The sequence below is a fragment of the Diadema setosum genome, chromosome 9, assembly GCF_964275005.1.
Source record: "Diadema setosum chromosome 9, eeDiaSeto1, whole genome shotgun sequence".
Taxonomy (NCBI): Eukaryota; Metazoa; Echinodermata; class Echinoidea; order Diadematoida; family Diadematidae; genus Diadema; species Diadema setosum.
Genome location: NC_092693.1, coordinates 14,313,700 through 14,330,032, shown reverse-complemented (window position 1 = coordinate 14,330,032; position 16,333 = coordinate 14,313,700). Strand labels below are relative to the sequence as shown.

Sequence of the window (16,333 nt, the reverse complement as noted above, 5' to 3'; positions counted from 1 at the left end):
TTCTCTGCCGTATATAACGCCAAATTTGAGTTTCAAATCTCCGCGAAGGCCGTGGTTCATCCAGTCACCAGCCAATCCACATAAAATGCACACGGTAGTTTATACCGTATATCACTTCGACCGCATTTATACGTCCGTCCGGCCGGTGGTCCGGCGCGGCAGCAGCAGTTAGCTGATGCGATGGGGCTAGCTATGCTACCGCTATGCAGGGAGGTGGGAAGAAAGATGGAGATGGCACTCTGAGAGCTTCCCTCAGAGAAAAAATCAAGTGGTCTTACACAGATTAACGTCTTGAAATCCAACCCTCATTCTGTGATAAATATGTCAAAATCTGGCCTTATCGGTCCACCCATCACCCTCCGGCGCACTAGAGTGACGCAACATGATCTCCTTTCCAGGCCTTCCATAAACACACGCTCGTAAAAATCGGGCTTTGAAGCGATGCGTGGCACCGACAATATGACGTCATATTCAAAATTTTGGCAGTCTATTACATTCAGTGAAAGACGACCCCCTTCGAAAGCTACAACTTATGGCTCAAGAATTGGGTAGCGTGGTATGTCTATACCTTTCGCTGGTTCAGCAGACTGTGCTGAGGAGATTGCCGTTTGAACCAGCGAAATCGGTACACAAACAACGGAGTTACTGAGCAGTAAGTTTTGTGCGCTAGAGATGTCATCATATTGTTTCTGTATCGATTATGAGAAATCCCGCACATTTCCGCAATTTTTTATAGTTAGAGAGGTAGGCCTGACCTTGATCTTCAAAATGATATAAGTTACATGAGCGTGTTCGGGCGTGTTTTCAAACAGTTCGAGTGTAAAAGTAGTGCTTCATAGAGACCGAGGCGGGTTTTTTTTTCGTCTGCACCCGAGCGAGCTGGGGCTTTTCAGCGTACTCGTCGAGTTGTTGTAGGGCCGCCGCGTAGGCGTCGGGACAGCGTTCGTTGCCGTTGTTTCGGTGGAATTTGAGTTACTAGTAAATACATATTGGAATGGAAAGTTGAGTGTTAAAAAGTGTAAATTAGACATATCAGCCTTGATTATAATAATTTTCCGTAGAGAATTAAAGATGATATCTATAAAAGCCTAGATGTATGATGCTGTAAGTATATTTTAGGGGGAAAAACAGAGCTTAGTATACAGTGTTTCGCCTCACTCTCCCTCGATCATTCATCGGTAAATACCGGTAATCGGCTTGACTCTACCCCATGCTTACGTTACAAAAAATTGAATTAAAAAGTAGTAGAGTACACCTCTGGAGCTAGTAGAATCTAACGTTTAACAGTGGTTAGATTCTAGTTTGTGAAATACTAGAGTCTACTAGCTAGGACTAACGTTAGGTATGCTTTTGCTAGGCAGCGTACCCGAGGTGACGCTGCGCTATTAAACAGTGTCCCGAGCCTTGCCCTTGCCTTGGCCTCCAATTTCCAAGCCAAGGCCCAACTAACTTTCTGAGTTTCAGTTTCAATTGCAAATCAAATTTCGTTAAGTTGCTGTGTCAATGTGATTTTGAATTTGCTAAAAGCAATTCCTCCTCAACAAACTCGTCTCCGTCAATATCACGATCGCCAGATCCACCACCACTGTTTACACCACTGCTTTACAGAATACACTCTATGAGTTCTGTGCTTACACCGTAGGACGCCATTTTATTCCCCGACCACAATGCATTTCGCGTCGTGATTTCCGCCACAAGATTTACGACTTGCAGTGCGCCGAGCGTGAGTAATGGGATTACGGGAGGGGGAAAAAAACGCTGTCGGGGCCACGCATGACTTCAAAGGAAATCAGAAGAGCACACTCCATCTTTCTTCCACCTCCCTGCGCTATGCGTGTGCGTGCATGCATGCACACGCAGGCGAGCCAAATCCCCATGCCATATCCAACCACTGTAAAAGTGGATATTTTCGCGCGACTAATTTTTCGCGCTAGGCCGGGTCAGAAGAGTTTCGCGTGTTTTTAATTCCGCGGAATCAAGATATCACGCACAGGAACGTATGGCAAGCAAAAATATTCGCGTGTTTTTATTTTCGCGCTAGTTTCTGGTTGCGCGAAATGCGCAAAAATTTCAACACCGCGAAAATTTCCACTTTTACAGCACCCTCGATCCATGCCACGTGCTACATTCACGATCACAGGGAGTGTGGGACGTGCGCGCGGATAGTAGAGCACAAGGAACCAATTACAAGTGACCCCCAAGTCAGAGGTCGCGGTCCAACAGCGAAATAAATCTTCATTTGAATGTTTTTTTTTGCCCTTCATTTGAATTTCACTAAAACAATGTTCATTTTAGTCAGAGCCCTTTGAGATAAGAACCATATTCTGACGAAATCTGTGTCCATCAATATGAACGGCAAGCGTGAGGCTAGGTTCCAGCAGAAAGGTGTCTCACCTCCCTGGTTCCAGTCCACCTATCATTTTGCCCTAGCTCAAATTACATGTATTCCCAAAATGCGGATTTTTTTTTCTTGCTTTTATTGATAGAATATTGTCCAAATATCTTACCCATAGACCACAGTGTGCACAAATCGTTGAATTTCAATTCTGAAACGAAAATGCAACATCTCGCTCGCCTGGGAAGGGGCAAATGAATACATTTAATACACTTTTTTTTTGGGACAATTTCCCAAACATCCATCATAGATGTGTTTTAACGAGGTATTTTCAATTCTTAAAATGCAAAAGCTTCCTCGTATGGGAGACAGGAGAGGTTGGGGATACCCACTTCCCTACCCTAAGAGCCCCCCACCGTCAACTTCAGTGACGACGCACACGCGCGCAACAAAAACTGATCGCGATTTTATAGTCATTACATTTTGAATTGAAGTTATTTACATATATTTATTTTTCTTATTTTTTTTTTGAAAGGAAAAATCCCCCCAAATCACAAAAGTATGTACAAGATCGCTGATTTCAGATCGGAAAATGCAAAATCTCCCTCGTGTGTGTGTGTTTCTCGGGGGGAGGGTGGGGGGGGGGGGGGGGAGGGGGTATTCGCTCCAACAGTCACCCTCTCCCCGCTTGGTCGATCCGTTCCCTCGCATAAAAATAATTATCTTCCAAGTTTTGCTCCCACCCCTCTCATCGTGAAAACGGATCAACACCCCACTGAGAGCTAAGGCGCGTCGATCCGTTTTTTCAGGGTTGGGGCAAAAGTATAGAAGGACGCTAGGGGCGTGGGAGGGCCCGGAGGCCAGAAATGGTGCATTCTTTTGTGAAATATTATTGGATGTTAAAGTAAGGTAATATAATAATAGAGTCTGGGAAAGTGTAAATTACTATAAAAGATCCCGGAATGTACAGATGTCCCCAAAAAATACAATCAGATTTTCGCATTGATAACACCCAATATGATTAAAATGTCTAAATGCTACTTCCGGGTCTTGAAATATAACATCTTAGCTCTATTTTGCAGAAAACCCCATTCAATTTGGTAAAGCGGTCACAGAGAAACGTGGATTAAATTTATATTGTTGTTAAGCATGTCATGAGTGATTCTTCCAAGTTTCGCTCTTCGGTGCTCTTGTGTGTGAATACAATAGACAGAACTTGGAGGGAAGAGACTCCTGACATCCTCTACAAAATTCCTCATTTCTCCTCGACCAATGAAGCAAATCGAATGGGGTTTTCTGTAAGATGTGGGCAATGACTTATAGTTTCATACCCTGAATTTTTGTTTAGATTGATTCACTATTTTTAAAGATATCATTGCGGAGGGTACCGTTGTATTTTTTTTTTTTTTTTGGACACACGGTATAAAATGTTACTGGCCCTTGCTCCGCGTGCGTTTTCATTCTGTGTACAAAGTGTATAATGGAGATGGACCGAGGGTCGTGAGAGTGTGATGTGGGACGGGTCCCGTTGCGTATGAACGGGATCCTCCTCCCCTTTAAACACACGAAGGAGCTTTTGTATTTTTATAAAAGTGATTGAAACTAAACGATCTGCTGCACATTTTTTTGTGAAAAAAATATTTTCTTTGTCAGTTGGAAACATGATTGTAGGTGGAAAGGTGTACCAATGATTATTAAGTTCCTTGGCAGATTACTTCGTCATGATGGTAGAAGGGAAAATTCCCTGAATCTCTGTTTTACCGGGGCATTGATACACATTGTTAAGTTGTGTTGGCAAGTATAGGTGAACGTGTTTGATAAAAATTTGATAAAAAACGTGCCCCGGGCGCCACTCCTTGGGGGCGCAAAAAAAAACGAAAAAAAAAATAACGAAAAAGAAGAAGAAAAAAAAAAGGAAAAAAAAGAAGAAGAAGAAGAAAAAAAGAAAAGGAGAAGAAGAAGGGAAAAAAAAAACTCGCCCGGAAGGGGGGAGGGGGAATGGTGGGGAGGGGGGGGGGGGAGGGGGCAGAAAACCAAATCAAACAAGATAAAAACAAAACATGATGATGATGCGGACAAAATGACAATGTTTATTGTGTTCACACAAAAATTCCATGTTCTGTGCAGCTGAAATACACCATCTTCGGCTCGCTTGCTGCGCTCGCTCGCCAAAATTTATATAAAAAAGAAGGTAAGAACAAAACGTGATGATGACAAAATGACAGTGTCTATTGTGTTCACACATGTCATTTTATATTTAGCAGGCAAAATGTTTCACGGAGCAGCGGCTGCAATTTCTTTCGTTCTGAAGCGATCGCCAATTGGATCAAAAGAAGGCGCCAACGGTTTCGAACATACGGGGGGGGGGGGGGGGGCGCAAAAAAAGCCCCGAATCAAACAAGATAACAAAACGTAATGATGACGCGGAAATATACAAATTTCGGCTCACTCTCTCGTACTAATTCAGAGTATTTTTTCAAGTCCTCAGTTTGTTGGTATAAATCGTTATCTATAAGGCCGTCACTATATATCTTGATTAGAATTGTAAGATTTAATAAGCAAAAAAATGACAAGAGTTTCATGATTTGTAAGCAGAAATACAAAAATTTTCGGCTCGCTCGCTGCGCTCGCTCGCCAAAATTTGTATAAAAAAAAAAAGAGAAGAAGATAAGAACAAAACGTGACGATGACGCGGACAAAATGATAATGTCTATTGTGTTCACTCATGTCATTTTATATTTAGCAGGAAAAATGTTACACGGAGCAGCGACTGCAATTTCATTCGTTCTGAAGCGATCGCCGATTGGATCAAAGAGGACGCCAACAGTTTCGAACATACGGGGGAGGGGGGCGCAAAAAAAAATCAAAAAAGATAAGAAAAAAACGTAATGATGACGCAGAAATATACAAATTTCGGCTCACTCGCTCGTACTAATTCAGAGTATTTTTTCAAGTCCTCAGTTTGTTGGTATAAATCGTTATCTATAAGGTCGTCAGTATAATTGTGAGATTTAATAAGCAAAAAATGACAAGAGTTCCATGTTTTGTAAGCTGAAATACAAAAATTTTCGGCTCGCTCGCTGCGCTCGCTCGCCAAAATTTATATAAAAAATGATATGAACAATACGTGATGATGACGAGGACATATACAAATTTCAGCTCACTCGCGCGCACCAATTTAGAGTATTTTTTAAAGTCCTCAGTTTTTTGGTATAAAACGTTATCTATATAAGTCCGTCACTATATCTTGATTAGAATTGTAAGATTTGGTAAGCAAAAAGTGAAACGTCAGTATGAAGCGCCATATAAATGCAATTATTATTATAAGAATTCCATGTTTTGTAAGCTGAAATACAAACATTTTCGGCTCGCTCGCTGCGCTCGCTCGCCAAAATCTATCAAAATTCATTACATTTAAATCACCCTCAAAAGATCCCTTTTAAGTGCTTGAAAAAGCATCATGTGGACTTTGTTTAAAGTCCCTACCGGGATGGCGTTGGGGTTGAACACTTTTTCAGAAATTAGGGGCGCAATTTTCGTGCTTGCCCCGGGCGCCGTTTTCCCTATATACGCCACTGTCCACAGCATCGGGAAAGGGGCATTAGTCAGCATAAATCGGCAGTGCTCACTGGTAGTGGTCTTCCGTGGCTTGGGAGGAGTAAAGAGCTTTTTAAGCTGTAGATTCCTCTGTATTGAAATATGGCACATGTAGGGGATACACGTTATACAATGTATTATACTTTTTAAGAAATCCACCCCAAAATAAATAATCTTCAAAAGAAAGAGAAAAATATTCTCTATGTATAATTATACAGAATGATACAAAAATTACAAAAACGGAGACGAAATAAGAAAGATATGCAATGACGTTATAAACTTTCACATTTTTTGGAAAACATTTCTTGACCAGTCCTTATGAATATTTAAATGAGCCGGTTGATGATGTCATACCCTCACAATTTTTAATGTATGTTATACTAGGCCTATTAAGGAAAATTTTATTTTTAGCTAATACAAGTATAAAAGCATGTTCTCATACCAAGATATTAGAGTTGATATTTGTTCTTTTTATTTTTGTGTGGTTTTAAGATTTTTATATCTATACAGCTGAAATGAGATTTTTGTCATTTCTGCATATGAAATGAATAGGAAATTATGAGAGCATGACATCGTCAACTTGCTGATTTGAATATTCACAAGGACTGGTCAAGAAATCTTTTCCGAAAAAAATGTGAAATTTCAAAATGTCATATCTTCCTTAATTCTTATCCAATTTTTGTCATTTTTGTATCATTCTGTAGGAAATATATTTCTCTTTCTTTTGAAGTTTATCTATTTTTTTGGTGAATTTCCTCTTTAAGTAAGATTGGCATGTATCATTATTATGCGAAAAAAGAATTTTAAAATGTAATTTGAAAAAAAAAAAGTTTGGTCAAAAGGCAGAAAAAAAGGAAAGTGGGAGAAGATGATAGAGATATATAAGAAAGTAGGAAAGAGGTTAATAGAGAAGAAAAAGGGTTAAGAAAGAAAACCACATCATAGAGATGGGCACTATAACGGCCTGTAAAAAGTTTTCACATGCACTTCTTGCGCCATTACTGTACATGTCCTCTTTTCGGAACGAATCTTTATAGTCACGGCCGCTAGGTGGCGTTATCGTTGAATACGCCAGAAACCCTACTCTGTACACTCGGCTAGCGACATGCAGTGCTGCATCCATCCGGATTGTACATCACTGCATGCCCTGCGCTGCTACGTAAAATGTACCGCTGCTGCACCGCGACGCTCCGGTCATCACCAGTTGTGTGCGTCCATGTCAGCGACGCTGTTGATCCTCGACGATCCATTGGCCATCCAAGAAGCTACTGAACATTTTCGTCCAACCTTTACCACGTTTGTGACTAGATGCATGCGCAAGGGTCGAGTACCAGTTCGTCTTGTGTAGGCAAAGCCAACCAACAAGACGACACCCATTGCATTTGTTTGCTTCACTAAAATGTGGGCGGATTCGCGAACATCGTATTCGTAACCCACGACTTCATGAACAATTTTCTTCAGGACCCACCCAAAATAACATCAAAACAGTTTGCTTGGTTGCTGCACCACGGCACTGGCACTGCACGACCTGACGTCGCTCTTGCGTTCGATCGCATCGCCCCATTCGACAGCTCAGGAACTGTCGTTCTTCCGTCCCGATTCCATGATCGACAGTCTGTTATTTACACTGTTTGTTGACCAATTCCAACTGGCCGAAGGCAAGAGAAGAGCGCAGATTCGTTTCTAGGCTAGGCCTAGACCTTCGACGAGAGAAACATGTCTTCTGTGAGGTTTACGGTCACAAAAACTGAAGATGCTGCAGACTTGGATGAAGGGGATCCGCATACCATTCCCAAAATTGAAATCGTAGATTCGGACGGCAAATCTACTACCAAGTACAGTAAGTTAAACGATAGTTGGCGTTGGTAATATCCTAAAATTACTTTAAATTATATTGTAATAAAAATAGTAGCACTTGTAACACTACCCATGGAATAGATTCTAATTTCTAGGTCCTACCGACCGTGGCCGTATTGATTCTGTCTAGGAATAGATATCTACACAGTACACCACATTAACCATGAATGTGCATGATTAATTTACAAGTAGGCCTAAAGTACTAATTTATGGCCAAGAGCAAAACTATTTCACTGCCTGCAGTGCAGTGTCACTGACACTTATCACTGGGGCCCAAATTCATGAAGGTGGTTTAAAATTAGACCATGGTCGAAAATGAATTTTGAATGCGTATTCAACCTTTGGCTTTGACATGCACGTATCAATGCGTGTTTGCTACTCCACTGGATGTCTGTTGGCATATGCAATCTGTCAATCGCAATCGTATGCTATATGTAGAAGAAATTTGCATAAACCATGGTTTAAACCATGGTTTTAATTGTACCATCTTCGTGAATTCGGGCCGGGGATTGGAGTCCAGTAAACGCAGTAGATATGCACTGGGACTTTCTTTGGAGTTGGAGGCCGAGTTGTGGGTAAATAGATACATCATACTGCCAATTGCTTCAGTGGTAATTCACAAGCAAATACAGGTTGTTTGTGTCTATGAAGTGTCTATGAAGATGAATCATCATATTTAGGACTGTATTTCCTCATGCTCAGAGCTGTATTTGGAAAAGTGAGAAGGGTACAATCAACACTGGATGAGTATACTGACCATTAAAAGCTGCAGTCGATTTGTAGGCAGTATTAATATGGAAAGTTACTGTATCTTCTGTTTATATAATGAGGGTTCTGTGGAGACTAATAGTGCTCATTAAATCAAATGCAACTCCTTTCCAACTGATTCAACTAATGAAATTGTAAATATGACTTCTCTGTAAAGCTCTATTATTAATAGACATGTAATGCATAAAGGTGTCAACCTTCTTGACTGTTGCATGAGATTATTTGAGACATCTCATCAATCAGTACATAGTGGTGTCTGTTGTACAATGGTGTGCCATAGTACATGTACACCAATTTAGTCACATCCTTGTACTACACAATTTATTGCTGTTTTAACTAGGATTTTCAGTTAACTTGGATAAACAATATCTCTGTCTTTGTACATACTCCATGCAGTGTAAAAGAAACCTGTTCCTTCTGTGTACATTGTACCGGTATTTCTCTTTTTAAGCATTCTTTGTGTTTTAATTTGTTGGTAACCTGTGTACATAGCTACGCTAATTGTTGTACTGAAGATGCATCTAGATGCTTCATGTATTGCCATCTTCTCTTGCCTATTTGTCTCCCAAGATTTTCCTATTAGTTTTTGCAGAGTACCATAATCTAGCTTAGCATTATAATGCTCTTACTTCTCAAAAATACATGGCTTTGATGATTAAAGCAATACACAAACTGTATTTATGCCAACACAATTTATTTCCAGAGCTCTGCTTTTTGCAATGTACATGTTTCCTTCTACCCTGGACAATATTTTTGAATGGGAGATCATTGCCGTGACCTGTTTGTTTGACTTTAAGATATTCCCAAGTTATCTTCCCCCCCCTTTTTTATTTGACATTCATGCATCTTGATTAATCATAATGATCGTGAATACAAACCACCTTCATTGATTGCCGGTACATGCATCTACATCGATTGCACTTTTTATTTGAATTTTTAAGTATGGAATCCAACCATAAGTATGCTGAAAAAAGTTCATGTTGTGTTTGACTATTGCACGCCATGAGTCTACAGTATGAAATAATGAAGAAAGTTAATTTTAACAAAACAAATAAATATGATACAATGTATTTTAAACAAATCAATGCATATTAAAGAAGAATGACAACAGTGTATGGAGGCACTGTGTATTTAACTGTAGGACTGCCAAATAAAGAGAAGATAATGGATCTCAATGTGATTTGAAAAATGTGAGCATTAATGGCAATGCTAACCATAGCTGTACCATGTGTAGGAGGACTTCATGTTGTACATAATGCAAGAACTACCCTTTTACAAATATAGAAATCTACCAATTTCCCTGAGATACAGTAGTGCGAAATGCCTTCATCACAAATCATCTTCTCTTGAGGTTATCACAAACTTACAGGAGCCATGCTGTTATCCCTGTAGGAATACATGTTACATGATGTACACTGTACAATGTCAGTTTATGCCTATTGCATCAATTCAAGGGAAATCTAATAGTAATCTCTTCTGTACCAGTCAAATGAGTGATTATAAATACTACAATATACATCCACAGCTACAATTTTACATTCATAGTATCACAACAAAGGGCAAACAGTGTAACACTGTGTTATATAAAATGGAAAATGTATAACATTGTGAAAGTTTACAAGCCTGAAATTGCAGCAGGATACAAATGTACACTGTAGGTCGTCTACATGTACTGTATACAGAGTAGCTTGTATTCTACATTCAGTAGTTAGAGCTCGTATACATATGTACAATGAATTTTGAAATTTACAAATCCAAGAAGTCAGAATGCAAAATCAGAATATAAAAATGTTAGAACTACAATTGTACATGTACCAAGGAAACTTAAAAAATCAGGTCCATATATTATATATCGTCGGTTGAAAATGATAAGGGCGTTATCGGGACAACTTAATGCCCATAGTTATCGGGACAACTTAATGCCCTTCTCATTCTCAACAGACGATATAAACTTAGATTTGACACAGAAGTGATTAAACCTACAAGTAGACTGTTGTAAATCCTGTACATTCAACCTTATGAAATTGGCAGGTTTAATTTGAGGTGCAAGTTGATCCTACTGCTTGATTAAGATTTTTGTACAGTAGTTACAGTACATATACATTGTAGAGTTGATTGCAATTTGCCTTGATCTTTTTCCAAAATTTGTACACAGTGTACTTGTACAGGTGTATAATGTATGCTGATTTGTACTACAGTGTACCTACAGTGTGTAAACACCATTCTGAAGCTACTGTGTACATGAAATTGTCATGTGCATTCTGTTCATTTCTGCAGGTAAAATAGTTCTTTTCTCTAAATAAATAAATACCAGGTAGCTCTTTTCTGTAAAGTCATGTACATTGTAAAGGGCCTCCATGGCATTTTTCCCCCTCTCACCTTACATGTACTTGTATGTATACAATGTTTCCAGTGAGTTGAGTAACTTCTTTTGTTATCTTCATTCTCTGTCTTTTTTTTTCTATGTTCATGTCAAAACCCTTCTCATCCAATGCTTCAATTTCAGCACGATTAAATGATGGCTCGAGTGGTAATTTTGCGAGTGTTCACAGTAAGTTTTCCTTCCTTTGGATTGGCTAATACACAGTGCAAAATGTCCGTCTGTGTGCACCATGATGATCACTAATGCATGCCATCTTGTTTTCAGCTTTTCAGTACATCACATGTTTGCTGCATCCTAGTATGCCAAATGCTAACTACTCGTATAGTGTGGACTAGTTTTGATGACCTGTAATTGAAAGTGTTAGGATAAGAAAATTAATAAGACATTTGCTTGATATTTGAAAAAAAAAGAAATGCTTGGTATAAACACTGACTGAATTATTTATCAAAATGTAGAGTTCTATGCACGTAAATTGGGAAGGCACTCCTTTTTTTTAAGATTCTGTCTGGGATAATTTGTACACCGTACTCTAAGTTGACACTAATACATGCAATTATACAATCTACAAAATGTGTAAAAATCGCTTCTTAATTGGCAAAAAGCAAAGATCAAATAGAATACATTCATACCGCAAATCTGTATAACTACGACTTTCTGTAGTTAAGGGTAGAACATTGTTTGTTACCATTAAATTACATATATTTAGATTTATAGAGTCTTGAAGAAGTATGCCCGTAATTCCAAGAATGTACTGCCATTTCTGAAATCTACTTAATCCAGATACATCTGTATGTGGTATCTTTGACCACCACGTACAAATGCAATGCATATGATGTATGATGATATGCTATGTGTGGCAGTATAGTTAATTCCCCATACGTAGAAATACATGCATACTGTAATGTTTGTACAGTACATTAGTACACTGTAAAGGTTGGGCTTGAATGTATTGTACATACTGCGTATGTGTACATCTTTGACCATGATATGGCAAGACCTGTACAGCACAATGACCTTCCCATCCTTCTGTCAAACCTCAAATGCTATGCTGTGTATGATGTCTCTAGGTCAACTGTGATATTGGAAGTCTGTATCAGATTACAAAAATTGTCACAGTCAGATGTTCAAAATTTTGTTTTGAATAGTGCATGTATAGTGCATGTACACTATAAACATTCTATTAGAATTCTATTAGAAAAAGGAACACCATGGTTGTGTCCACTTTTTTAGTCGCATTTGGCCTCAACAATCAGTGTTACTGTGGTACATCCTGGTGTAGTCTCAAATTATCAACAGGGAGTTTGATTAGAGGCTACAGATGCACTGAAGTGTGTTTACCTTCAATCAGTGTTATCACTCCACAAGGTGATAATGTTGCCAGTAGTAGGGCAGTTAAACAGTTAACTCTGTTTGAATGACTACGTACAGGTGTACCACCGTTTAAAATGTTAGTCTTTTAAAGGATACTTCTTTACTTGTAAGTTGTGAGGAGATTAAACTTCATTGCCCGTGATGCCAAATTGTGTGTTTGAATGGAATTCCACCCTGTGTTCAAGCCACAACTTTCATAATTAGAATCAAATCCAGATAGTGAAGTTTTAACTGTACAGATGTATTACTATTTCACAATTATTTTTTTTTCTTTCTGTTAAGTTATATAGAAAAGGGAATATTTGCAAGGCATGGAAAATAGCTTGCACTCAGACTTTTTAAAATACTGTGCTGTAAAATGCCAGATATTTCAACAGTATGATCATGGAGCTACGAATCAAGTCCCACACGGCAATTTTGCTTATTGGTTAAAAATTTGGGATCGAGAAAATATCATCCGATCTCAAAAACAAGTGAGCAACCAAGTTTCTGTAGTTGAGGTGATATTCATCATGTTTGTGTTGAGGAAGGCAAGATTTTGCTGCATTCTTTAACTCCCAACTCGGTTGACTCGCACAAATTTGCAAAAATAAAGCCATTGCAAAATGTATTGTAGCCTATACTTCTGTAGAAGGAGCATGATGAAACCTGTTCTTGGATACAAACGGGTACAGTGCATATTCTTTGAGTAGCACCATTGCCAGCTAGACTCTCACACTTTGTGCAGTATACTGTAGGTGTGCGATTCTTTTTCTCAAATTTCGGCTGAGAACAACTAGTGTAGTAAGTGTATAAAGGTTCTTTGGACAGTTTGTGTACTGTATACACTAGTAGTATAGTTGTTGGAGTAACTTGCAACTACACATATTCAAAGTTGAAAGTGGTTTGTTCTATTGCTTTGCTGTAAATACTTAACAGGTTGACAAGGAACATTTGGAATAGCAGGTACTCAACTGTATTCGTGGGACTGCAATACCTCTATACCATTTCCTGCAAGGGGCAGTGTAGTGATGTTGCTGTGATTATTACTGCTGACCCTCAGTGTTTGACTATAGGGTGCTCCTTACTAGTATTCTAATAAAAAGTGGAGGCTGCTTTAAAACCTTTTGGGTGCTAAGTTACTTTAATATTATGTACATCTGTAGCTTTACTTGCCAAGCCTTTCCTTTGGTGTTCATCCAAACTTGACTTTATTGACACAGAATGTAGACGTTGTAATGTTAATAGGAAGCCTGCTAAGGTGTGGCAATGTGCTCTGGCCCAACAGGAAGGCCATGGTGATACAATAGGGATTAAAGAGAATGAGGTAATCTCCATTCATTGATAATTAGTTTTTAGACTTCTTTGCCAATCAAAGAAGAAGCCCCCAGTATGCATACCAATGCAGTAAAGTGTTAACAGGGATAGAGAAAATTGTGCATAACCATAAGAACTACTAAAAGGAGTATTTACAATTGAAATTTTATTGAAGTGATAAGGTTTCATGGCAATGAAAAAAAAAAATTACTCTAACTTTAAGTGAGCAAGTAGCCTATTAGTGATTCCAGATGTGGAAGGTGGTATTCCATCTGTCAAAATTAGCTAATTTGACCTTTATTTCATCAGCCAGTCACAAAAATGAAAGTCTGCATGTGTTCTCACACATTATAATTTTCAATCCCACTGGCTGCAGACATACATAAGGATACTATGGTATATAGCAGTGGTATAGTTTTGGTTGAGATTGGGCTTCAGGTTTCCAATTCTTTTTTTTTCTTTTTTGACACAATGAAAAACCTCTTTAATATGAAATATAAAAGAGCATACAATTCTAGGAGGAATTCCAAGTTTATTTGATGATTTTTTTTTAATGGCTAAGATACAAAAAAAAAAAAAAAATGAAGAGGTCCTAATAAAGGGAGAGGCCTTCCTTTTATTAGAACCATTTTGTTTTACTTTGTTTTTGGATATCACCATACCACAAGTGGGATTGTGTTTGAAGGCTACTACAATGAAGCTTTTCTATGTGTTGATTTTGGGCAGTTTATACTTACGTAGGTTGTTCCACCTCAGTGGCAAAGTGATTCTCATCATTGTGTTCTTGCCTTCCTTGAGACTTGTGTCAAAGTAGTGTTGGAGTGTAAAAAAAAAAAAAGTTTTGAAGTGGGCATGATCAAAGTGATAGATAGGAAATGGTACAGCCCCAACGCCGTATGCATCCATCTGTACATTTTTAACAATAAAGTAAATGCTGTAGCAGTTCATTTTGTATAGAAAGTACCTGTACACATGTAAGCTTGAATCTTGGTGCTGTATCGAAAAACAGGAGGCATACTTCTGTGTTTCAAATGATATCCTGACTGTCAGATCAAATTTTACTGAATCCACAAGCGCTTGATTTGTAAAAGTTTTTCTAAGAGATTTGCAAAAGTTTTGCTTACAGATTCGTTAGTAATCAAGGAAGTATTGATAGTACATATATACAACGTATGTGAATGAGCTAGATAAAGTTCTGCAATGCTGATTGAATGCATGAATGTTGCATGCATCAGTAGCATTCAGTTTGCAGTGTTTGAGAGACTACCAGAAATATAATTGCACAAACATTTTATGTACACATGGTTTATTCAGATTTTACATTAGATATAAACCAAATTGCAGTAATGATTGTACTGGTGCAATGCATTTATTTACCGGTATGTATAATTTTTTTATCTTATTTTTTTTTTGTGCACAAAACAAAATTTCAATTTCAATTTCAGTCTATGAAAATTGCACAATGTACGATGTATGTGCAGTTGTTTTTCTGTTTTCTTTTTTTAATACTAATTTAGTTACCAATTATTGTTTTTCTTCTGCACATGAAGCAGATATCTTCGGCATGTTTTCATATTATTTTAATTCTAATCTTTGAAGGTCATGTAATAAAGCATTCGTGGCAGTTCTGTATGTATAGCATTTAATCACTTTTAATTCAATTTGAGTCACTTTGCTACCATGACTAGGCATGGAATGATATCATGTTGTCTACGTGACCACGAAGTAACTGTGTGTGGGCCTTTCACCTGCTTATTATCGTTTGCAGTGCCGCGGATTAGCCCGCCATCGCCTAGTGTCATGTTCAGAAGGTTGCAGCCCAAATTGACTGTCAGAGGTGACGTTGATGTGGATGATTTGATACATGCATGCTGCGTGAGGCTACATTGTATGAGATCCTCGTAGCATTTGAAATGTGGGGCATGTGGGCTTATAAGGTTACACAAAGCATGCGACTGTTTTGTTGGCTCGGACCGGTGGAGGACGTGTTCCCAGCCTATTGCCGGCAGGTGCCTGGTGTTGGATTCCTGCCCAATGCTGGTCTAAATGCAAAAGAGAGAGAAAACACTATGGTCAGCTGGTTTACCATAAATGCCAATTTGTTTTGTTTTTGTTTTTGTTTTTGTTTTTTTGTTTTTGTTTTTGATAGCAAGCACAACAGTCATTGAGATTTTTTTTCTTTGTGTGTGTGTTCCAGAGAAAACTCTTGGATTACAAATTGTAGCTTGTACTTGTAGGCCTACACCGTACATACCTGTACCCTCACAACAAACAGCAACCTAGAGTATTTTTGTTTTGATTATCTTGATTTTTTTTTTATTTTTATGATGTACATTGTAGCTCTCATGGAGAGTGGTAACTTCATATTGGCATGTGGTGTGATATGCTTTCTTCATTGGCATGCATTCCTACCCATCCCCTCCCCCAGATTTTTTTTTTTGTTTCTTTGTATTGTTTTAAATGTACTGGTATTGTAAGTTTTCTATGCATTCCAAGCACTGGTGACTCAGTTTGCATTGCACACTGCATGACTAAGCCCTTGGATGTGGTACTTTTCCTCCCATCTGAATTGAAAAGCGATGATACTACTCTCGAGTAATACCATGCTCTAACAAATTTCCATTAAAGGAACAACCTCCCTTCCCTCCCCCCCCCCCTATAAAGAAAAACAATAATGATGAAGGAAAACATTTGATTATTTACATGCACAGGGATATCTGCCCAAA

General features: G+C 38.5%; 1 protein-coding gene across 1 annotated transcript in view; it reads left to right on the top strand.

Annotated features, from left to right (window-relative positions):
- Positions 1–7,163: 7,163 nt before the first annotated feature.
- Positions 7,164–16,333, top strand: part of LOC140233405 (solute carrier family 12 member 4-like) — a 75,058-nt gene continuing 65,888 nt past the window's right edge. Inside the window, exon 1 of the mRNA XM_072313511.1 lies at positions 7,164–7,772. Within this exon, the coding sequence (XP_072169612.1) occupies positions 7,649–7,772 (124 nt within the window). The 5' untranslated portion in view covers positions 7,164–7,648. The remainder of the gene's footprint in view (positions 7,773–16,333) is intronic.